At 37.1% G+C, this 23,204-nt stretch overlaps 3 protein-coding genes across 4 annotated transcripts; 2 read left to right on the top strand and 1 right to left on the bottom strand.

Annotated features, from left to right (window-relative positions):
- On the top strand, nt 194-3,969 carry LOC109723992 (tetraspanin-3-like). Its single transcript, XM_020252558.1, has 2 exons — nt 194-968; nt 3,235-3,969. The coding sequence occupies exons 1-2, from the start codon at nt 435-437 to the stop codon at nt 3,577-3,579; spliced, it is 879 nt and encodes a 292-aa protein (XP_020108147.1). The 5' UTR covers nt 194-434; the 3' UTR covers nt 3,580-3,969.
- Nucleotides 4,276-7,584, bottom strand: LOC109723993 (phosphatidylinositol transfer protein 1-like). 2 transcript variants are annotated; one of them, XM_020252559.1, is made up of 10 exons: nt 7,385-7,584; nt 7,143-7,173; nt 6,885-7,033; nt 6,362-6,453; nt 6,236-6,243; nt 6,069-6,140; nt 5,815-5,982; nt 5,571-5,666; nt 5,014-5,136; nt 4,276-4,685 (listed from the first exon to the last, which is right to left on the bottom strand). In XM_020252559.1, exons 1-10 carry the CDS (start codon nt 7,402-7,404, stop codon nt 4,596-4,598), a joined length of 849 nt encoding a protein of 282 aa, XP_020108148.1. In that variant the 5' UTR covers nt 7,405-7,584; the 3' UTR covers nt 4,276-4,595. The 2 variants fall into 2 exon arrangements, with proteins under 2 accessions (XP_020108148.1, XP_020108149.1); XM_020252560.1 differs by having other exon boundaries at nt 7,143-7,193; nt 7,385-7,516.
- On the top strand, nt 15,346-21,062 carry LOC109724186 (probable glucuronosyltransferase Os05g0123100). The gene is made up of 3 exons (XM_020252917.1): nt 15,346-16,072; nt 18,205-18,490; nt 20,480-21,062. Exons 1-3 carry the CDS (start codon nt 15,387-15,389, stop codon nt 20,645-20,647), a joined length of 1,140 nt encoding a protein of 379 aa, XP_020108506.1. The 5' UTR covers nt 15,346-15,386; the 3' UTR covers nt 20,648-21,062.

Below are 23,204 nucleotides of genomic sequence, written 5' to 3'. Positions count from 1 at the left end.
TATTTTTTTCTCTCTAAAAAAAAAAAAAAAAAAAAAAGAGTACGGTTAAAAAGAAAGGTTGAGGGGCAACTTCAAATGGGACCATAGTTGAGGGTGGTGACCGTACGTTTACACATATTACTCTCTGATGATGGACTCTCCGGGCCCCGCCGCGCCTCCTCTGCTTTTCCGATAAACACGGCGCAAGTAAACACCAAACACACGCACACCCCCACCACTATACTTCTCTCTCTCTCTCTCTCTCTCTCTCTCTCTCCCTTTATTAGGGCTTGGCCTTATTCCCCAAATCATAAATTGGAGTTTTCACAAACCATTCACGGGATATATATATATATACATATATATATATATATACAGTGAAGGAGAATAAGATTTAAGGAATAAGCAGAGAGGAAGAGGAAGAGGAGGAGGAGGGGGAGGAGGGAGGAGTAACAATGGCGAGGGTGGCGAATGGGTTGATAGGGGTGGTGAACTTCGTGACGTTCCTGGTGTCGATCCCGATCCTGGGCGGGGCGATATGGCTGAGCACCCGCGCGGCGACGACGGAGTGCCTACGCTTCCTGCAGTGGCCGCTCCTGGCCATCGGCGTGGCGCTCATGGTGGTGTCGCTCGCGGGCTTCGCGGGGGCCTGCTACCGCCTCACGTGGCTGCTCCGCCTCTACCTCTTCGCCATGTTCCTCATCGTCGCCGCCCTCGTGTTCTTCGTCATCTTCGCCTTCGCCGTCACCGACCGCGGCCACGGCCAGGTCGTCCTCAACCGCGCCTTCCTCGAGTACCAGCTCTCCGACTACTCCGGATGGCTCCGCGATCGGGTTTCCGACCCCGGCTACTGGGCCCGCATCAGCGCCTGCCTCCGCGACACCCACGCCTGCAAGCACATGGCGCGCTACGTCCGCGACCCCAACACCGGCTTGCTCCTCCCCGAGTCCCAGGACATGTTCTCCCAGAGGGATCTCTCCCCGATCGAGGTAACGCATCTCTCTCTCTCTCTCTCTAATTTATCCCTGTTCTATTGAAATGATTGCGCTTTTCATTTCTTAGTTTTAAGTTTTTTTAAAAACTTTTAGGGCAGTCACAAGATCTGATGAAAGAAAAAAAAAAAAGAAAAAAAAAAAGAAGAAAAATTGGATTTTGATGATGGGTTTTGGTTTAATTTGCGATTTGGGGGCGAACCCCAGTTGATTTCATGGGTACTGGTTATTTTGATGATTAATTAATTATTTTTATAATTATTATAGGAATAAGGTGGTGGAATTAGTTGGTAAAAAAAAAAGTAGTAATTAATTACTTAATCTGAAAGATACAGAGATGTATGTGGATCTCGATGTGGACTCATGAGTAGTCCAATTATAGTTTTTTTCTGCAACAAATGTCCCATTTTACTTGGTTTCAGTAGCCGCAACTCTCTTCTGTCCTCCTCCTTGGTTCTGTAACTGGACCTGAACTGAATTTGTTTTCATTCTAAATACCTCTTTACATTATTTGGGAAATAATTGCTAGTATATTTAGCTTACATGGTAGTTAAATTCTGCTTGGTGAATGAATAGCTACACTCTCTTGCATCCAATTAGATTTTCTCTGTAACAGTTTTCTTAGTCCTAAACCATTTAGCAGTTCCAGGTCCATGCAGATTCCCAATTTACCCACCTGAACATTAGGTGGATGAGAAGCTAGAAGTAGGTCTTTGGTATAATGCTTATATGATTTGCGTAATATTACAAGCGAATGAAAAGTTGGCGCGTGTTATAAAGACTCACTCTTAAGCATGTTTGTATCAAAGTAATTCGTGAGTAGGCTCAATCTGTCATGTGATTGCGGACTAGACCAATCAAAGGACTACAACCTATGGATTTAGCGATGCCCCAAGTCTTTTCTTTTTCTTTTTCTCATGATCCAAGCGTGCATGACTGGCCACTTAGTAGACCGAATCTGCCGAGAAGTTGCTCCTCCTTCAGGTATCCTTAATCTAATAATTTATCTGTTTGATACTGCTGTATGTTTACTTTCTAATGACTTGTGATACTTTGCTGAATTGAATAAACTCTGCATGGTAGCCCTTCCGAGGGGAAATAGCCACAACCGAGCAGGAAAAAGTATGTTCAGCATTAAGCCCCTAGTCTTTTTCCACTTTTGTGAGTAGTGAACCAAAAAAAAGGAGGTCCTCAGAGATAAGCGGCAATGAACCATATGACAGAGTGATTGAGGAGAGGTCCTTTTCTGCCCTTTATGTGAGAAATTAGAAGGAAGGACCACAAATAGCTGCATGATTGAGGAATGAGGTCTTTCTCCATACTATTAATGGTGGCACCCCACTAACCCATTAAAGGTTAAATAGGACAGTTGAACCAATTGGAATGGGCCACATGGAAGGGCCAAGGACTAATTGGGTAATAGTAATCATACTTTGTAATTGGTTGGATAGACCCAGTAGACATGTTTTGATTCCTGTTCCCAACTCCCTGCTACATCTCCTGGTGCCTAACCATAATTTCTCTGGTCCTTTTTTCGTACTTTTGGTTTCGATCTTGTTTCCTACCTTCACAACTAATGACATGAAAAAAAAACCCATTTAAATGTTCTGAACAATAATTTCTCTGATTAGACATGTTCATGTCCAAGGGATTTATATAAAATGGTTATTTGTGTTACTTCGTCATAAGTTTATGGTTGAAAGATGCTTCTTAAGTGGAAGTTTAGCTGTTGATTTATGTTAAAAAGGTCATTTTGGAAGAGTTAAGACCTCATTGCATACAAACACCTTTTTAGTTATGAAGGTGCTGCATAGAGACCAACCAATTTACCATCTGTAGATAGCCTTTGATGCGATAGCCTTAATGAATAACAAAATAGTTCCGTGCAAGCTCCTCTTCATTTACTCGGTATTCTATGAGACAAAAGGTGAGAACCGTTTTCTACAGGGTTCAAGTCGTATTGAATTGCATTGTGAAGTTTCGTTTTATGGAGCTTCTCGATTGGCTCTTCTTTCTCTGGTATCACCATATTTATGATGATTGGAATGAGGAAGGGGAATTATGGTAAGGTTTGAGCTTAACAGTAGCACTGGCAATTTTTCTGAATCTTTGTTTGGCCTTATTATTTTCTCTCTCAAAGGGAAAAAAAAAAAAAAAAAATCCATTGTTTGATCTCTTCTGCAGTTATGAGTTCAGTTTGAGAGTTTAACTGAGCACATATTAGTTGAAAAGTTAATTTGTTACTTGGTCATTGACGATGCAGTCTGGGTGCTGCAAGCCACCAACATCCTGCGGCTACACGTACGTGAATGAGACATTGTGGAATGCGGGTGCAGGGATGGTGGTGACGGACCCCGATTGCGTGCGGTGGAGCAACGATCAGCAGGTTCTTTGCTTCCAGTGCGACTCGTGCAGGGCCGGGGTCCTTGCCACCATCCGCCACAGCTGGCGCAAGGTCTCTGTTATCAACATCGTTGTGCTCATCATCATTGTCATCTTCTATGTTGTTGGGTGCGCCGCCTATCGAAATGCTAAGATGGTTGAGAACGACGAGTCGTTCGGGATGGCCCGGATGACTAAGGCTCAGCCCAGCAGGTTCCAGTTCTAGGCAAGCTTGGATATCTATGGTGAGTTTTGATGTTTGTATAAAAGGATCGTAGTAGTCAATGCTGAAGAGGATTGATGAGCATTCAGTGTTCGAAGTACTTTCCAGGAGGAGTGGTTAAATCAGCGCTCAAATGGTTTGTTTTACTTTTTCTTTTCTTTTCCATTTTTCTTTTCCCTTTTTCCCCTGTTGCAGTTTTAGTTTGGTTTATTTGTTAACATTTCGGTAGAATCAAAGTCACAGGAAACAAGAGAACGATGGACTGTTGTAACATTTTGTTTTTATCTTTTTCTACTTTATGATCTTTCTGTTGTTGATGACTTATTGCTCAAATTTAAGTATGTATTATATTTTCAAGAAGCATGAAATTTTAAGATTTTCCTTTTTCCATTACATGAATTTGAGATCATTATATACACAAACCTTTTACACTAAGAGGGCAGTGACATTAATGGAGCAACATTTGCTATTAACAACAAAGTTGCATTGGTTCTGGACAAGTTTTACTATGTGAATAGTGATCTTGCTGTGTACGCAATATGAACTAAACAAAAAGTAAACAGCTTTTACTATTCTATCTACACCTTCCACTCAAAAGTTATAAACAGGATTGTTTGCGGAAATCAGCTCAGTAGAAGTAGCCTTGATGTTTAGTTTCTGGTGCACACAATTCAGCAGCTATTCAACATAACTAAAAAATTATATACATACCGAAGAAGTATAATTAGAAGAGTTATATTAAAGTAGAACATGGCTTTGGTAACTATACAAACCAGAAATAACAGCATGAAATGTAACTTTCGATTAGGGATAATGTTATAAACAATCTATTCTTTTTGATAGAAATAAGTTGGTGGCATTATAAACAGACCTTGAATGAAATATATGCTTTTTAAGTCTGTTTTCTGTGACCTTGGCCCTCCTGAATCTTCATTGCATCCTTTTGAAACACTCCTTCGCCCCCTTTCTAAGGAATGGAGAGGAAGTAGGGCCATTTAAAACACGCATTTCGTAATCAATTATTTACAACTTTCGACCATGGCCGTGTTATCTTGTGCGGTTTTCCTTTTGTCACGCTTGCTCCCGACCTTCGACGACTTTTGGAATCTCTGTTTTCAATCAGCAAAATATCGAAGATCAGAGCCAACCCATTTCACAAGCATACACAAGCTAACTGCAACAACATATGGGCAGAGTCTTCTCCATACACAAGCATAAAAAGATTGTCATGCCTATAGAAATATCTATATATATTTAACAATTAACTGCAACTCTGTTCTTTTAACATCACGCACTCCTCTAAAATGAATTCTCAAATTTCTTGTAGAAGCTCACATGTTTAATAATTCGGCGATTTGGATTCAGTTCTTTTGCTGAAACCAGAACAATTTTGTGCAAAAGAGAGAACACGACATGTGCAAAAGATGAGTCGCTTACCTTCTTTAGTAACGAGTCTTTTTGTCTTTCCAACTCGCATAGTTGTTCCTTGGTCATTCCATACCACTCATCAATCCATGCAAAGCAGAGCTTGTGGCATGCTAAAAATAATGCCCTCTCGCCCTACAAAAAACTAAGCAACCTTAGATCGTCGATATGGATAAAATCTGATATCTCAAATATTTCAGAAACGTAGCATGATGAATTCAGAAGTGTAACATGTGATCAGCCCACGGCAAATTGGACTAGGAATTTGAGAACTCATCGGGAATCCATATGAATGCTACTTTGCTCACAAACAGAAGGTGAAATTCTGAAGTATTATGTTGCTGACGAGGAAAAAGGCAGCACGTTTTAGCAAGTATAATCTGTTTATATTTGAAAATACAGTACACATAATGGAGATTCTAAGACTCGAACATTTGCATCAAGTATCTTGTTACTTAATTGGAAGTAAAATAAATTGATGAAGCAAATCACAGGAACACTCTTTATTGACTGCTTCTCAAAGTTGTCCACATTGCATATGCATGCAAACGATTGAGATCAAAACATACCGTAATAAGGCATTCCTCCAAGCGGTCACGAATACCCCAGATCGGAGCATCCATCATCACCAATTTGTACGTTGTCATGACCGGTTGACACGAATCCTACAAATAATCAATGACGCATTGCATATGTTAGAAATGATACGACCACTAAATTTTCGCAATGAATCTTTTTCCTTCTGAGTGTTAGAGCTGCTGTATTGAATGCAAGGATACAAGAAGTCGGAAGTAATAGGGAAAAAGTGATTACCATCCATCCTTTCAGAAGTGGACCGCGACCGGTTCTTTCAGATTTGAAAGTTGTCAAATCCACATTATTAGCGCCGATTACTTTACTCCAGTAATCCTTCGAAACCGATGCTATGTCGATAATTTCCACCTCCCTAGCAGCTAGTTGCTCTTTATTCAAACCATGGACCTGGTAATATGTCTTCCTATACTATTAGAATGCCTTTATCTTAAAGCGATTTTCATAATGGTTGGTAATGAGCCTAATGTACTTACATTTTCAGAACAACCATTGTCCGCCTTATTAACAGTTTCGATAGTCAGAGAACACTTGGTAAAAAATGGGCACTGCATAAATCAATAACGGAAAGGAGATAAATGATCAGGACGACGATGAGAGAAGAGAATTTAGCAGTTCGTAAATACCCAGGACGCGTAAGTACCTTGATCACTGGTTTGCACGACGATCGAATTCACGGTGGCAGAGACCAAACAGTTTAGCGTAAGTTCTTGCGTTTTAAACTTAAGTAACCTTTAGTGGTAAAAATTTTGCTCTGTGAAGTACATACCTGTTTTGCTTTTGGGATATGCGCTCCACGATTCCTCTTCCACTGTGAGAGCACTCAGCGGAGCAAAAGTTTTCAGCCAAGGTGGGATTTTGCTGCGATGAATATTTCGTAAATATAATTTCTTCGTTACAACATGAATAGCAAGAGGTTGTGTTCGAACTCTCCAATTTATTAACAACAAAGAGCATAAAACACATTTCCTCATATCATAATCATAATATCTGTTAGCATCTGGTAGCAATTTGTATGTTAAATCATTTTTCTTCACAATCTGAATTCGACATAGTTGATTACTCTAGATCCAAAATCTAGTAATCCCAGATTCATGAAAGGCAATTTCACCATTTGATTCGCAAATTGTTCCACTACTTACTGATGAAGCACCACCTTATATTCATTTGTGAACATCTGAGAAAAGTTTCAGCATCAAGTGATGCATACCATTATGAACTGCTATCAATCTAGAATTAGACAAGATTACATGCTTGATTAATGATTAAATTGGAAAACCATCTAAAAATACCTCTGCAGATGATAAACTTTGGAAGTGTACTGGCCCTTTCCAAGCATCTGATCCTCAAAAGGTGAATTTTGCAGTATCTCCACCCCTTCTTTGCTGTTTGTATTCTGCTGCTCCATCTTCATTACGGTGTACGTTAGACCCATCCCATACTACACAAAATCAAAGTAAATATCATATCATTTCATTTATTTTACTTTGCCTCGTAATATCAAAAAAACAACAAAATCACAATCTTGGTAAATAAAATTTTCCTCTCACCTCTTCCACAGTCATAGGCATGACAATTCGGCTTTGCGGCGAAAAATTCCCCCGAAGAGGAAAACACGTCAAGGTGCACACAAATGTAACAAAAATTGAAATGAAATAAGAATAATCTCATCTTAGATTGATCATAATTCACAAACTAGAGAAGATCAATATGATCTTACACAGATAAACAAAAGGCATGGTGATTGTTTAACTAAATACAGCGAAAAATAGATGCAAATTAAACAGGATACAACTCCTTGATCTGAACCATTTGATCTTGGGCTCTAAAAGGAGTTTTTGTTCAACTTCCCTCTTGTCCCAGAAATACTCCTTCTCCACCTGCTGTAAACTCCCTCTCATTGGGTGAAAAAGCAAATGAGGATTCAGAGAAATGTTTTGTCCTTTAATACTGGGGTCAAATGTATGGATGATCCCTGTAGTATTCCATTACGACGACTTAGTCCCTAAACTTTTTAATTTAAACTTTATACCTTCAAACTACTAAAAAAGTAGATGTTTGGGAGTTAAAATGCTTGCAATAGAAACATATTTAAATTAATTAATAAATAATATCTATCCCCATTGCTGGTTCGTGAGACGGCTAATATAATGCATCACCAGTTACTTTATTGGGGCCGAGAAAATTCCGGGAAATGACTTTTTTTGGAAAAAAAAAATTTGCCATGCGAACGAATTTCGTGCTATTTATTAGAGCCGTTGGTAGAAGATCGAGCGGCTGAGATTGATTTCTAGGGGTACAGGGCCCATGGGCCCATGGGGTACGGCCCATGTGCGGCACGTGGGGGGCACGTGAGCGGGGGGGTGGTTTCGTATGCGATGCTTGTTATGGGATGCTCGTTTTAAAGGGAAAGATGCTTTTTTGAATATGCGGTTCAGAATCGCATAGTTTGCTCTCGACGACACGTAACCGTTTCTGTATTGCTTGGTGACTACTCCCTGGATAAGTTTATTTTTCCTTTTTTTTTTTTTTTTTTTTTTTTTTTTTTAAGAGAGATAGATAGCACATTACTCGTTTCGTTTATTTCATTTAGTGCTGTCGAAGTGCAGGTTGTAAAGTCAAAGCTCTTTTTTTGAAAAAAAAAAAAAAAATTAATTCAAAAGTTGATCCTTAAAAAATTCCAATCAACTAAGATTCTATTTAAAATTACAGATACATTAGATTACCAGTAATAATAAAGTATGATGCGAAAATTAATTTATTTATTTTACAGGTAATATCACGATGCATATAATATAATAAATTGATTAAAATATAATTTTTACGATGTCAATAGCATACCAAATGAGGTTAATTTGTGAAATTTGTGTCAGATGTTTTCCACGAGCTTAACAAAATTATGCCCAACTCTAGTTTTTATTAGAAAAACCTACAATTGATAATTCCAAAGGGAATGAATAATATAATAATGTATAAATAAATAAATAAATAAAAATGGAATTTCGTGAAGCAGTTGTGACCAAACAGTGGGCGGTTAGAATTTGACCAACGGGTGATGATCATCTCATCACGTTGTGGCATTCACCGATCCTTCGTTTCATAAACGAGTGGTTCAGATTTTTGGCCGGCCTTTATTTTTTAACTTAAAATCCAACAAATCTTCTAAATTTTAAAGCATGTATGACTTAAAATTACACTAAAAGCCCATGCCAACTTTTTGTGCGATTAATAGCATATACATTGAGGCCCGGGTTGCCTCACTCCTGTAACCTAATTTATACATTTAATGAATGAAACAGATAGGCTGCTATTTTTCTTAAAAAAAATAGCATATATATATATATATATAATATATATATATATATATATATATATATAGTTGGACGGGGCTACTATTAATAACAAAATTTCATTGTTGCTACTAATTTTTTAGCCTTTTGATCAATCTTTTCATTATTTCTAACCATTGGTTAAATACTATAACCTAGTGAGAAACCACTCAACCCTAGAGGAGCCACTCAACTCTAACGACTAATATCCTCCTGACCCTATAATTTTTCATCAATGGTTAAAAATTTGATAGCAAAAAGAGCGTTTTACGATTAATAGTATTCCAGCCTAATTTATATATATATATATATATATATATATATATATATATATATATATAATATATATATATATATATATATATATATATATATATATTCTGGATTTGGGTTTTTAAGTGGATTGATTCATACAAAATTTGGAAATTTAAAATGTATATGTATGAAATTAAAGCGCACGGGAGAGGAATTCTAGAAAGATCAACTCTTGATTGGAATCTAGTAACTTATTTTTAGCACCTTACTCATTGCACCTTGTTTTACCCCCCTACACAGTTCCATATAATATTTTCCAATCTCTAGAAATCTCGCAGTCTCATAGTTGGACAAGTCGAACTTGAACCAGAAACCTCTAGGCTAGTTCTAAAGTGAGTGTCTCGTTCTCGTTCACTTATATATATATTATAATAAAGCGGATAGGTAAACACGTTGCGTTTTACTCTAATTTTTTTTCTTTATTAATTGCGGAATATAGAGAGATTTTTCTACGTGCTCATATTGTACAGAATGTGACACGTGTCACAAAAGGGTTAAGGGGGACAAAGTGCTGAGTCACGCGTGCCTTTATTAATGAACAGTTGAATTGAACACCCGAGAGGCAAAGTGCTGAATCACTTTGTGAGTCGTGAGCATAATTAGTGGACACATACTACTGTGCTATCTAGGGGATCTCCAGTGGAATAAATAGCATGGTCTCCAAATCCGACATTTATTTATGATTAATTAGGAGTTTTTTATGTTATAAAAATAATATTTTTAGTCACTACAATATCGAACCATGCCTTAACACGCATAGTACGTAGGCACTAGCTAGGTTGAATAATTTTGCCGGGTGTAACTAAGATGGTACCTAACGTAGAAGAAAGGTGCACCCACAACTGCTTTGAACAAACTCCCTTTGAGTTTTCCTTGAAACGAATTAAGAAATATATAAGTGTTAGCCGAATTAGCTTAGTGTTAATCTTTTCGAACTTAATATATCCTTCTCAAATAAAAAAGAAAAAAATTATGAACTACACTCTAGATGTTAGAATTGAACGGACTGAATTAAAAACACTAGAGAGTCCATCATGCCGATCCTCTTGTATTTACAGTATGATCTGAAACTGTACAACCTTCTCCTTTTCTAATATCGCTATTTATTTTATCCCATACAATTTTAGAAAAAAATAATATTAAGAGCACGACTACGCGTTATGACTTTTATGTGGCCCACATTTGAGCACTCGCAGCCTACTCCTTCTAAGTGTTATATTTTTGGGTTTGCATTACACCCCAACATATGGCCCAAGTTTCAATTTCGCACCGCAATCCAATTAGCGTCTTCTTGGGCTGGTCTTAAGAACAGTCCCATAAAGGAAGATTATATCGGGCCGAAAGTCTGATATATGTTGGTCCCTTTTGAGCTGATTTTCTGAAGGTGTCTGCAAACTTAAAAGGTCGGGATGGCCGAAGCACGCCGCTTCACCGCAAAAGCTCCGATTGACGTCGCCCGCGCCTAAGGGTGTAAAACGGGCCGGGCCAACTGCAGGCCGGGCTGTCGCCCAACACTGCTATTGTAGCATTGGTGCCGGGCCGTGCCGGCCCGACTCTTTGAGCCTTGCTGGGCCACCTTGCTGCCCGGCACGGCATGGCCCGAACGGGCCTGGGCTGTGCCGGGCCAAGAAGAGGCAGCTACCCGACACGGCACGGCCCTCTGGGGCCGTGCCAGCCGAGTCAACACGGCCCGGAACCCCAGGCCCAAGGCAAGTTGCCTTGGGTCTGGGGAGGGCCCCTGGAGATTTCCTCGTAGACCTTGGGAGGCGTGCTTTTGGTCCAATGGACCAGAATAATTTTGGTCCATTGGACCAAAAAACAATTTCAATTTTTTTTTAAAAAAAATATTACAAATATATATATATATATACTAGTAAAATGTACGTGCAAATGCACGTAATAATTATTAGAAAAAGTTATAATTTTTTTAAATTATTTTTTAATTTTAGGCCATATTTTATATGATTGTCAAATATGTATCTAAAAAATTTAAAATAATAAATCACGCTATTAAGAAAGATATGCTTTAAATGATAAATAATTAACAATAATCTCTAATGCAAAAATTACTTTTGAAATTAAATAGAAAAATAAAATCTGTTAGGAAATAAATTTTGAAATTAAATGGAAAATAAAATCTTATCTTAAAAGAAAAATATATTTTGAAATTAAATAGATAATATCTAAAAAAGATATTTTAAAATAAAATAGGAAAATATCTTTTATAGGATTTTCACACCCATAATTGTTATAGAAAACTTACTTTTGAAATTAAATAGTCTGTATAGAGAATTTACGTATTCATTGCTATTTCTATTTCTATTTTATTTCTATATTTAAAATTTTTCGTACGAAAGAAAAATGGCGCTAATTTTTTCGCCGAAAAATGGTCTGTCGACAGACCCAAATTTGAAAATACGTGCTTATATATATATATACATACATATATATATATATACATATAATATATATATATATATATATATTATATATATATATACAATTATATATATATATAGTCAGGCTATGGTGCTTGTAAAAGCACAAAGCACTTGGTATTTGTAAGTTTTTTACTGTTAGATCTACGTTTTTGATCATTTTCAACCGTTAGATTATACTATTCAACCAACTATCCACTCAACCCTAGGGGACCCACATCATCCTAATATATATATTTGTTATTTAATAATTATTTTTATAAGTTTTAAATTTTTTTATCAATTTAAATAAAAAAAATTTTGTTTGTATTTTTATATTATATATATATTTTTTTAAAAAAATAAAAAAAGGGGCCGGCCCGGAGCAGGGCCCGGCCCTGCACGGCCCGTGCCTTCTAGGCTGAGGGGCCGTGCTGGGCTGGAGGCTAGGCAGCTCAGGTACGGCACCGCTCGACCCGGATTTGGTGTCGGGCAGGGCCGGGCGAGTCCCTAGCCTGTTTCGGCCACTGCAAGCACAAGCTTTACCGGTGCCCAACACTTGCGCACACTTGTGTGTTGCAATGCGCAAGCCATACAAGCCCGTGGTCTTTGTTCCAGAAAATTTGTTGGATCTGACCACTACTCACATTGTACATTTGATAAGATTCAATATATCTATTATATCAATACTAGTATTCTCGAATATTAAGCTTGATTGCTATTCAGAAAGTACAATTAACGAATATAATGTACTTTTTTTTTTTCTGTGCCAAAGGTTGAAATTAAAGCTACCCAATTTAATTAGTTCTTCGTAGCATGTCGTTAACCAGTTTTGATGAGTGGCATTTACGTTGACCTGCTTGTCTCAGCTGTCGGACAACCCTGGAATGTAAACTTCACGAAAGAATTGGTGTGCGTATTCAGACATCGTTGCACCTCAACCTAAATTCTTCACCGTATATATCCATTTCTTTTTAACCCTTCTTTTTTATTTTTTTTCTTTTAATTTTAGTCCTGAGTTCTAAATTTTAACCATACCATGAACTCGAATCCTGATCTCTTTACTGACCAAACCATTGATGATTTTGTTTATTAACTGTTATTTCGGAATAATTTTAATGACACATTGTGTTGATTCGTTGGTTGTTATGAATTGTTCGAATATACAATTGAGTGAATCATGAACTAAAATTTGTCGAGTGACGCATTGCGTCTGTTTGGTCAATCTCTCTCTCACCTAGATCGGGTTGGCTGATCAATTAATATTTAACAGCTGAAGCTACCCCCACCCAAATCAAACTCAATCCAATCCTTTCGACTAAAAAAATAACTTTGACTACGCTAAAAATACCACTTGATTATGAGAGAATATTAGTCCGTAGATTACGGAACTTTCGAACACGAAAATCACAAGAACAAGTTTTCTAAGCTAGCTTCAAACTTGAATCATTCCTAGTTTAGACACGAAGCAACCACTGCAACCTCAAACTTAGTGGTATAAAGAACCCAGTAACATTGGACTTGATCCTAATTATTTAATCGATAACGACCGAGTCGCGACTCTGATTATGACAAGCGGAATCGACTCGAATCAACTAACTAATGTTGCGACCGACACTACTTAGCGAGTAAAACATGTTTTCCTATTTAATCCTTTATTCCTTTTCCTTATATTTTATTAGAGACAATTTGACATTTGTGTCCAGTCACATAGAAGGGGAGAGAGAGAGAAAGAGAGAGAGAGAGAGGTGGGATTTCCATTTTTTGGTGCTGTGTCTCTATCCTAGCCGGTAAATTGTCTCTTCTTTGGTGGCCTAGCCATCCTTTTCCTTTGGTTTTAGGAGAAAGGGAGATTATTTTTTTCAGCGATAAGTAGTATACTATTTGCTAATTAAATAAATTTAGCTGAAAATATAAATCAATTAGAATTCGAACTTAAGACCTCGGATACTAACCACCAAGTATTTTGCTACTTGCGCTAGGAACGGATGGTAGAAAGGGAGATTATTAGGTCACTACTTGTTCGGATTGGATTTTACAGCTCTTTATTTTTATCGTTGTTTTTTAAATTCCGTGTTGGTGAAGAGTGCTTCTCCTACTGATAAAACAAGAGACCAACAATTGATAGCATAGTATTCGCAATAATTGGAAGCTAGTAAGTGATTTATATCTTAAGATTTGATGTTTCGTAAACTAAACTTAACGAAAGGGACCGGCTGTGAGATACTGAGCACATTTCAAACCCACACAACATATGAGTACAGCGAAAATATGACCTTTTATAGAGGAAAACGATCGTAGAAAATAAACACGAGAATAACAACGTAATAAAATAAAACAAAAGAATACAATAATACAAGATTTACGTTGTTCGGCCAACGATGAGTAGACATACATCCACAAACAAGATCACCTCATGTGTTCTTCAATTAATTCACGACACAAAAATATAAGGAGTAAGATTGGATTACAAAAAATTCTCTCTCTCAGGAGCTCTCTACGTTTTCCTCTCAATTAGAGTGTCTACAATGAAGCTCTCACAATAAACCTCAAACAACGAGTTGCCTTTGTTTGGTTGGGGGTTAAGAGGTGGATTAATTTCTTAACCCTCATATTATCTCCAAATGTCTTCAAAAATGGGTGGGGTTAGCTAACCCCACCTCAAATATGCTATCCTGAGTTAGCTAACCCCACCTCAAATATGCTATCCTGAGTTAGCTAATCCCACCTAACCCCATCAAACCTCAACCAAACACTATTTTCTATTTATAATAACCCACTATCCTTCTTATCTCATCTACTCTAACCAAACACTATTTTTCACTATTCTGGACTAACTCCAACCCCCAACCAAACACAAAAATACTCTAACCCTACCTCAATCCTGAACTTAATCCAATTCCTGGAATAACTAGTTTTTCCTTAACCCCGAACCGAACGGTAGCTAAAGATTAATTATAAGAGCTTATATAACTCTATAATCTCAATTATGGTAGGAAACGATCTCCGCCATACATCCGAGTCTCCGATTCGTATTTAACCATCAATCTCCTCATAGGAATTATCTTTAAAGTGATCTTGAACTATTCTTAATATTTTAAAATAAGATTAAATTCAATTAGAGTCAAATTCAGCATATTCAACTGGTCGCATAACTGTGTACTGGTACTCAAAGTTGCGTATAGGTACACAATACAAAAATAATTTTTTCAGTCTTCAAATTGTGAGAAACTACTGAGATATTCAATAGTAGCGATACTCAAACTTCAAGTTTCCATACCCAATATTCAGATAGATAGCAAATGTATTATTGCTGCGAATGCGACTTGTCTGGGTCGTTCACTCTAAGCTGACCATTTATTGCGAAAGCAATTTACCTCGGAGGCTAAAAAGGTAATTTGGCGAAGATAAAAAAAGAAGGGGACAGAGACAGCGATGGCACCAGTATCGAAAAAGAATGACCGCATGCCTAATCATTGTACCGCCTCTCCTATTCCCCTTCCCCCTGCAAATATAGCCGTTGTGCTCCCGCCTCTTTTAAACCCTCCCCACTTTAACCCCTCCTTTTCTCCCTAACTCTGAGGACCCCCACACCACACTTATATAATACCACCCCCTCCATTTCCCCCTTTCCCCCCTGCTTATTTAACAAATTATAATTAAGGGGATCGAAAAAAAAAAAAAANGTCCTTCTCGGAACCCTACAGAATTTAGGGTTGTTCGATTGGGGGCAATGGGGACGTTCGAGCGATCGAAGAAGAAGATCCAGCTGTGGAAGAAGGCCCTGATCCACTTCTCCCTCTGCTTCGTCATGGGCTTCTTCACGGGCTTCGCCCCCACCACCTCCACCGCCTCCCTCTTCTCCGACCGATCCTCCCCGCCCGCGGCGCCACACCACCCCATCGCCAACATCGGCCTCATGCCCGACCACTTCGAAGCCCTGGAGCGGCCCCCGGCGCCCAACCGCACCGTCCTCCTCACCCAATCGGCGGCCCCCGGGAACCCTAAACCCTACCAGATCTCGGCCGCGGCGGCGGAGGACGATGCGGCGGAGGCGAACCCGCGGCGGCTGCTGATAGCGGTGACGACGACGCGGTCGGGCGGCGACGGGGGCAGGGATCGGGCGGCGCTGATGCGGCTGGCGAGCACTTTGAGATTGGTGCCGCCGCCGCTGCTGTGGATCGTCGTGGAGGCGCACGGGGACGCGCCGCGCACGGCGGAGATGCTCCGGGGCACGGGGATCATGTACCGCCACCTCACCTTCCGGGAGAACTTCACGGATCCCGCCGCGGAGGCGCACCACCAGCGCAACGTCGCCCTCGGCCACCTCGAGCACCACCGCATCGCCGGCGTCGTCCACTTCGCCGCCGCCGACAACGTCTACGATCTCCAGTTCTTCGAGGAGATCCGCCGCATCGAGTACGCAATCCCTCCCCCATTTCCCCCTCTTCCCCTCCAACTTTTGATCTAAATTCCCCTTCTTCCAAATCAATTAGTTCCATACTCTGATTGCTTTTAAAATTTTTTTAAAAAAATTAAGGGAGTATTTTTTTTAGTCAGTTAATAAAATTTAGGAAATTCAACTGGAATGCCACAATTCTGCAGCAGAGCTCAATTGAGAGTTTCTGTGAAATCATCTAATTAGTAAATTTTCTGAATAGATAGTAAATTTTTAATATACTTATTTAGCATAATTTTTCTCGGATTGGAATTAGATATTTGTATCTCATTTAAATACTATTTACATGCGTTCCTCTCACGAAGTACTCTTCACACTCTAATTGGTTACACTTAATTTATTAAACAGGTATTTGTTGAGTCACCACTAGCGAGCATATGAAAGTATATCTTTTTAGGCGAAATAGAAAAATATATTATATCATTCTTAAGGGAGAAAAGAGAAGATTATGATTAGTGACCTAAATAATGTATTATTATAAGAATCTTCACATGACTAATCAATCTTAATTTCATAATGTACTCTTTAAGCACAACTTGATAATTTCGTATCTTTTTTTAGTCCTTTATTAGTGTTTTTTTTTTTGCTGCTTAGATTATTCCATTTTTTATAGTATTTTCTTATGCGCAAACCTGCTTGAGAACATCAAATTTTAATTTAGAAAAGAACAATTCGCAATTAACTTTCCCTCGTAGTTAGAAGCTAAGTTACAACTAGAAATTCCAAATTAAATTCATTATATTTTCTGAAAATTCATAACCTGCTTTCATTTTCCATATAAGTATTTTTTTTATTTAATTAGTAGAAACTAGCTCTTGCCAAGTGAACCAAGCATGAGCTATTGAGAATATAACCTCTAGCCGTATCTTCTTAAGGCTTTCTTACTAATTTTTTTTTTTCCCTATTCTTTTTTTTCAATCCATTAAACAAAAATATTCAAATCATGGGTATTATATGAATATAAATAACGTTAAGGAACCATTTGGCTCACCGCTTGTAATATTATGTTAATTCTCTATATTTTCTATTGAAAATATTCAAATTATTATTATCATTTAACTCAAATTCAATAGTCGTAAAAAATATTAATGAAATAGTAAAATTATTACAAAATTTTAAATAGTAAAAATATTAGATTCTCATATATTAAGAGACATTCTTATTTTTATACTTTATTATGAGAATATTTAGTAATCTACTAATAACAATATATTAGTTCTTAACAACCTTCCAATTCAAGTGATTTAATAAATTATTAATAAATTTATTATTCTTAATATGAAATATAAAAATATTTTTAAAATGTTTCAAATCTTTGAATCAAAACAGCCTCTAAAATGTAAATAAAAATAGCCATCGAAATTGATGCGGTTGGACGCCAATTAAAGAAGGGGGTCAACATCACCCAACTGCTGACGATCTTGAATAAGTTAGGTAAAAAGTCGGCTTCTTTTTTGCTTTTTTATGTATATATATATATATATTTTTTTTTTCTTTTTCCTTTTTCGTTCGCCAATTGACACCATAACTAATTAGTTCGGGGGATATGAAGTCGCCTTCTTAATATGCTGTTTCTCAACACACAACTTCTCTAGTCTCTTTCTATTAATCTCTGGCACATGCTTCTAATAAGTTCTTCTTCCTACTACTTGTTGTCGAGGCATATGGGAGAAACGTGTGTATTAATCTCTCATGCATGGAAACAAAACAATAATATTCTAATTTAGCTTTAACTCTTCTTTATCTTAGACCAAATTAACTATTGGAAAACACCCCTTCGATCGAGTATTGTTTTGTGTACCGAACCAGCTGACTCATGCACATGCGACATTTTACTGCAACAATTATTAGGAATAAATTCTCTTTGCAGAGCAATGAGGAGTGTCCAACTTGAATCTGCTACAGTTTGGTCTCTGCATCTCTGAGTGACTGCTTAGACTTTGTCTATCACATGAGTCGCAGACGCGAACCCCAGAATTTTAAATCTTTATATTTTTATGTTCTTAATTTCTCAGTTCCGTTCGGGGATCTCAATCACTTCATAAAAGATACACATTGCAAGGACTGTTTTATAAATTTGGAAAATTCGCAGGGCTTTCGGCACGTGGCCGGTGGCAACGATGACGGCGAACGAGGAGAAGATATCGGTGGAGGGCCCCATTTGCAGCTCATCGAAGGTTGTCGGTTGGTTCTCCGGGGATTTAAACGACGGTACGGCCACAACGGTCACCTTGCCGACGGAAACGGACGTTACTAACGGCAACGGATCATCCGCCAAACCGTTAGGGATCAACATTTCCGGGTTCGCATTCAACAGCTCGATACTGTGGGACCCGGAGAGGTGGGGCCGCCCCACGTCCTTGCCCGACACGTCACAGGTGCGTCCACAAGTCCTTTCCTTAATTAATTAATTAATAATTAATCTATTAATTTATTTTTATTTTTAAATCCTCACATATACAGCTTTTGGATTGTGAGTTTTTTAAATAAGGGCGTTTGGTGGGGGGTAATAATTAAGCTGTGGGCCAATATAATCCTAACTCGTCTCTATTTCCTTGCATGGAGGAAATTGTGCCGAGTGTTATAGTTGTGGGTTCGCATACATCATAAAAAGCCAAAAAAAAAAAAAAAAAAGAAATTTGTCCTCTACTGTAGAAGCCAAAAGATACTTGCCCACTGATTTAGCAGCCTCTTGTTTGGTTCAATCGTACTAATTAAATAACCCACATTATTATATATATATATATAGAGAGAGAACTAGGCTGGAATACTATCAAAAGCACCAAGCTATTGGTGCGATTAGACTTTCGACCTTTGGATAAAAAAAATATACGTCTAGACTGATGTGGGCTTTCTAGGGTTCAGTAAGTATTGGTTGAATAGTATAATCTAACGGATAAAAATAGTTCAAGGATTAAACCTAACGGCGGAAAACTCGATAGTACTAAACGCTTGGTACTATCGATAGTATTTCAAAATCTTTTGTACTTATAAATTTTCGACCGTTGAATGACGGAATGTGTGGTTAGGATGACTGGTCCCCAATTAGTAGAGTCCGGCTGCTATACTCTTATGAGTATAAACCATTTTATACTCATAATTTTTTTGACCGTTAGATTTATTTCTTTAATTATTTTTACCCGTTATATCATATCATACTGTTCAATAGGAGAAAGTAACATGTTTAGTATTATTGACCTTGCATTATGCATTTAGACGCTGTTTATATATTTACAAGCTTAATTAATTATTTGATGATAAAAAATGAAAAACGTGTGCGCTTATAACTTTATTTTTCTTATTTTTTGAAGCAATAATTAGTTTTAAACAATCCGATCTGGTTTCATTTCAAGTTAAACTCATCTATCAACACATCCAACCATGCAAAAATGTTTATTTATAAAAAATAGAATAACAATGCTAGATATGAAATTAAAGTACTTATTTCTAAGGTCTGGACCAAACAATGGTGGACTAATTTAATGGTAACGGAGGTTTGTAGCGGCCTCTATTTGAATATATGACCAACATTTTAGTTTCAATACTAGAGGTGGACGAATGAGATATGGTTTCTCACATTAATTGGACTCCAGCTGTAATCACTTGTTCCACCTTAATTACTAGATTCTTCCACTACTGTCACTCTTTTCGCCAAACTTTAATCTGATATTTTCGCGTAATTTTCTAAGAAAATTTCTCTCGTATTTTCAGTTTGGTATATATTTTTGTTCTTTCTTTTGTAGTATCTAGGTGCCTTCCTGTTGCTATTTTGATTGGATAAATTTTTGAGTTCGGATCAGATTTTGATCTACAGTAGCGTGTTTGATCTAAACCAGAAACCTGCTAGAACTTGAGTTTGAATCGAGATTCGAGTTAAGTTTCGATCAAAATCTAGCTGAATATATATATGCTCTATATCCTATCCAAACAGGATGCTGATATGAATATGCACTGTACCACTGTAAGAAGCACATGCTATGATCAAACTAACTAGGCCCAATTATTATTACTATGGAATCCCAAGTTTTATTTGCCCCTAACCAATCTACAATATTAAGCTGGACCCTTAAACTATTGCTAAATAGGTACCCAATTCACCAAAGAGCAATCATTCCTTAGAAACCCTGGAGCATTCAATGAGCTGTCCCATGCTCGAAGGAACCAAGCAACTAACCATTGGGTCCATCTCTTTGATTTTGAATACCACCAACTAGCCATGTGCAACCATTTTAGAAGCCTCCTCCACCCACCACCCCATCTTTCTCACCTTTTCTTTTTATCCATGTTCTTATTTTTCAACCACTGAACATTTTTTTTTTCTTTTTTTTTTTTAAAACAAAAATATTTATTATGGTGATTAATTGTAGGACTCAATAAAGTTTGTGCAAGAGGTGATTCTGGAAGATGAGGCCAAGTTGAAAGGTGTACCATCTGATTGCTCTCAGATAATGCTGTGGCACCTCCACATCCCAAGTTTCACCACCCCTCTCCCATTCGGTCAAAGACAAATTAGGCCAAGATTTATGGATAAGTAGAGAGAAAAAACAAAAAGAAAAAGAAAAAAAAAAAAGAAAGAAGATGGAAGTAAAATATAAAAGAGAAGGTAAAAGGAAAAGGACCCAAAAAAGGTGAGGTGTAAATTTAGAGCTGGGTTGGGGGTGTTGGTAGCTTCTGCTTAAGTTTTTGGGGCTTTTCTTTGAGGGAAAAATTAGTCCAACCAAGCACATATTGTTTATTATAATTTCACATTATTCTTTACCTTTATTTTTTTTATATAATATATATTAGGGGTTGCTCTCCAAGCCCCTGGTGTATCTGAAATTAAGATGTACTATTATGTATAGCCAATCACAAGGGGAAGCAAGGAAGGTGATTCATTATATATACTTATAGTTTCCTAAAGAAAATTGTTCATATATTTTATTATTAAAAAAAAGTGCTTGTTTTTTTTGTTTTTTCTTTTAATGATTATAGTGGAAAGAACTTAAACATGTGGGGTTGAGCATTTGCGAACACATGATGATGGTCCAAATGGACCACGCACTCAAATTGCACATGCACTTTTGTACTATTCAATTACATGTATATTTATTTTGGGACAAACAAAATTATTATTATAATTAATTAAATTAGAGAGTTAAAGAGAGGACCAAAGCTGCACGTATTGCTGGCAAGTTTGGTTCGACAAAACTGTGCTCGAATTCATATCTGTCCGAATCTTATTTTGTAATGTAGCAAATTGAGGCTATATAAGCATGTGAAATCATTTAATTAGAGTTGGTCCACCACGTCACACGCGGACCACCCAATCAAACTTTTTTTCTTCCTTTTCTGCTCATTCCATGTAAGACACGTGGCCGCGACGCCATCGGATCAAAAGAGTGTGTTATGTAGTCCAACTCATGAAGCGCATTTTAGTCCTTTTAAACTTAAAATGGTAAAAATGGAAAGGTAAATAACGAGTCTATTTATGCTTTGATGGTAGTGTTTAATTATTCGTCGATGACTACTATTAAAAAGCAACGCTATTTGTACACGGTGTAAATTTTACACTTTATACGTATGAAGATCAATATTTTTTTTACTAGTTTTATCATATAAAACTAAAGAGAGTTTTTGAATTTGTAGATGGGCGGGATGTAAAATTCACATTCTAGTACTACTAGTATAGATGTACAAGTTGCATTTTTCAATACTAAATTACTTGCATCAACACAGAGCGAAGTGATTCTTCAAAAAAAAAAAAAAAAAAAAAAAAAAAAAAAAAAAAAAAAAAAAAAAAAAAAAAAAAAAAAAAAGAAAAGAAAAGAAAAAAAGATGAAGATACTTGGGCCTGCATATAAATAATTTAGGAGTGGGCCGTATGCCAAGAGAAGCCCATGAAGAACTTTTTTTATCGTTGAGCAAATAGGGCCAAACGGGCCGGGCCTATACTTCTACCCGGATAAATATTTGTCTTGAGCGCTACAAATACGTTGCTTGGGGCGGTCCCAACGCCGACTTTAGTAGATTCACGAGTTCGGCGCCGTGTCCTTATCCCACTGTTACAGCATTTAATTTGTCTTGGTACGTAGCTTCCATGAATGCCACTGCCACGAAGAACTGCCGGAGCGTTTGATGCACGAAAATTTTTATTTTTTCCTTTTTGAGAGAATGATAGTTAGTCATTTTTTCTTTATAAATAAATTTAATTATTTTTCTTTACAGATAAATTCAGTTGAAAATATAAAATAATTATGCTTCGAATCTGAAAAATATCGGATATTAATTATCAAGTCCTTTATCACTAGCAAAAGAACAACTAGAATTGAACTAAACACAGCAAAATAAAAAGGCGGTGTCGGAAGATAAAAAAGTTTAGTGACTGAGATGCAAAGGAGAGTAATCTGACAAAACTCGTTGGTACACAATCCTAATCTAGATCATAATCGGTGATTCCTCTTTTTGGTGGGGAAGGATATATGTCGCAGAATAGTTTCTCAACTCATACTATATAGAGTACAAAATTTTAGAATTGTTCTGTAAATCGAGGAATTAGAATATGATGCATGACAAGTATATTTTCCAAAATTATGCCGGGCATTGTAGAGATTTTTGAGCTTTGGAAAAGATATTACAAGTGTTTGGTGAGATGTCCAAACGGTTGCTTTCGTTAAAAATTTCGTTCTATTAAAAGCCAGAATACGAGAATTGACTGATTCCTTCAATATCCCAAAATGTGAGTCTTTCTCACAGGATTAAATTCACCATGAATATTTGAAAGATATTTAGCATTTAGTCCTTACTAATATTGAAAAAAAGAATATTTGTCAACAGTGGAAAAATTAATTCGCAACCCCACGTGGAGTGAGTTACGGATCTTGTATAGATAGATATATTTTGATTTGGATTGCAATAGCAATAATAAATAATACTCTCGTAAGTCATAGGCTTCGTTTATTACATGCACGTGTATTTTCGCAGCTCAAAGTGCACTTTATGAAAGATCATGAAACAGTAAAACACATCTTCTAAACCCAAATAAATTAGAAAACACTCCTTTTTTAGCCAATTAAACCTGTCAAATTTTTGCTTTTTTTTTTTTTTTTTTTT

This window comes from Ananas comosus, linkage group 18 (assembly GCF_001540865.1).
Source record: "Ananas comosus cultivar F153 linkage group 18, ASM154086v1, whole genome shotgun sequence".
NCBI lineage: Eukaryota > Viridiplantae > Streptophyta > Magnoliopsida > Poales > Bromeliaceae > Ananas > Ananas comosus.
The sequence above is the reverse complement of the archived record's forward strand: the minus strand, read 5'-3'. Positions and strand labels throughout refer to the sequence as shown.

Bases quoted from the DNA above. Each gene is read 5' to 3' on its own strand.
- LOC109724186 (XM_020252917.1), top strand. From the start codon at position 15,387: ATGGGGACGTTCGAGCGATCGAAGAAGAAGATCCAGCTGTGGAAGAAG. The intron at 16,073-18,204 runs GTACGCAATCCC...GAAAATTCGCAG, and splicing joins GAGGAGATCCGCCGCATCGA to GGCTTTCGGCACGTGGCCGG. The intron at 18,491-20,479 runs GTGCGTCCACAA...GATTAATTGTAG, and splicing joins CCTTGCCCGACACGTCACAG to GACTCAATAAAGTTTGTGCA.
- LOC109723992 (XM_020252558.1), top strand. From the start codon at position 435: ATGGCGAGGGTGGCGAATGGGTTGATAGGGGTGGTGAACTTCGTGACG. The intron at 969-3,234 runs GTAACGCATCTC...TTGACGATGCAG, and splicing joins GGGATCTCTCCCCGATCGAG to TCTGGGTGCTGCAAGCCACC.
- LOC109723993 (XM_020252559.1), bottom strand. From the start codon at position 7,404: ATGGTTCAGATCAAGGAGTT. The intron at 6,454-6,884 runs GTATTTTTAGAT...TATTCATCGCAG, and splicing joins AAAGTTTATCATCTGCAGAG to CAAAATCCCACCTTGGCTGA. The intron at 4,686-5,013 runs GTAAGCGACTCA...GATTGAAAACAG, and splicing joins AAGACTCGTTACTAAAGAAG to AGATTCCAAAAGTCGTCGAA.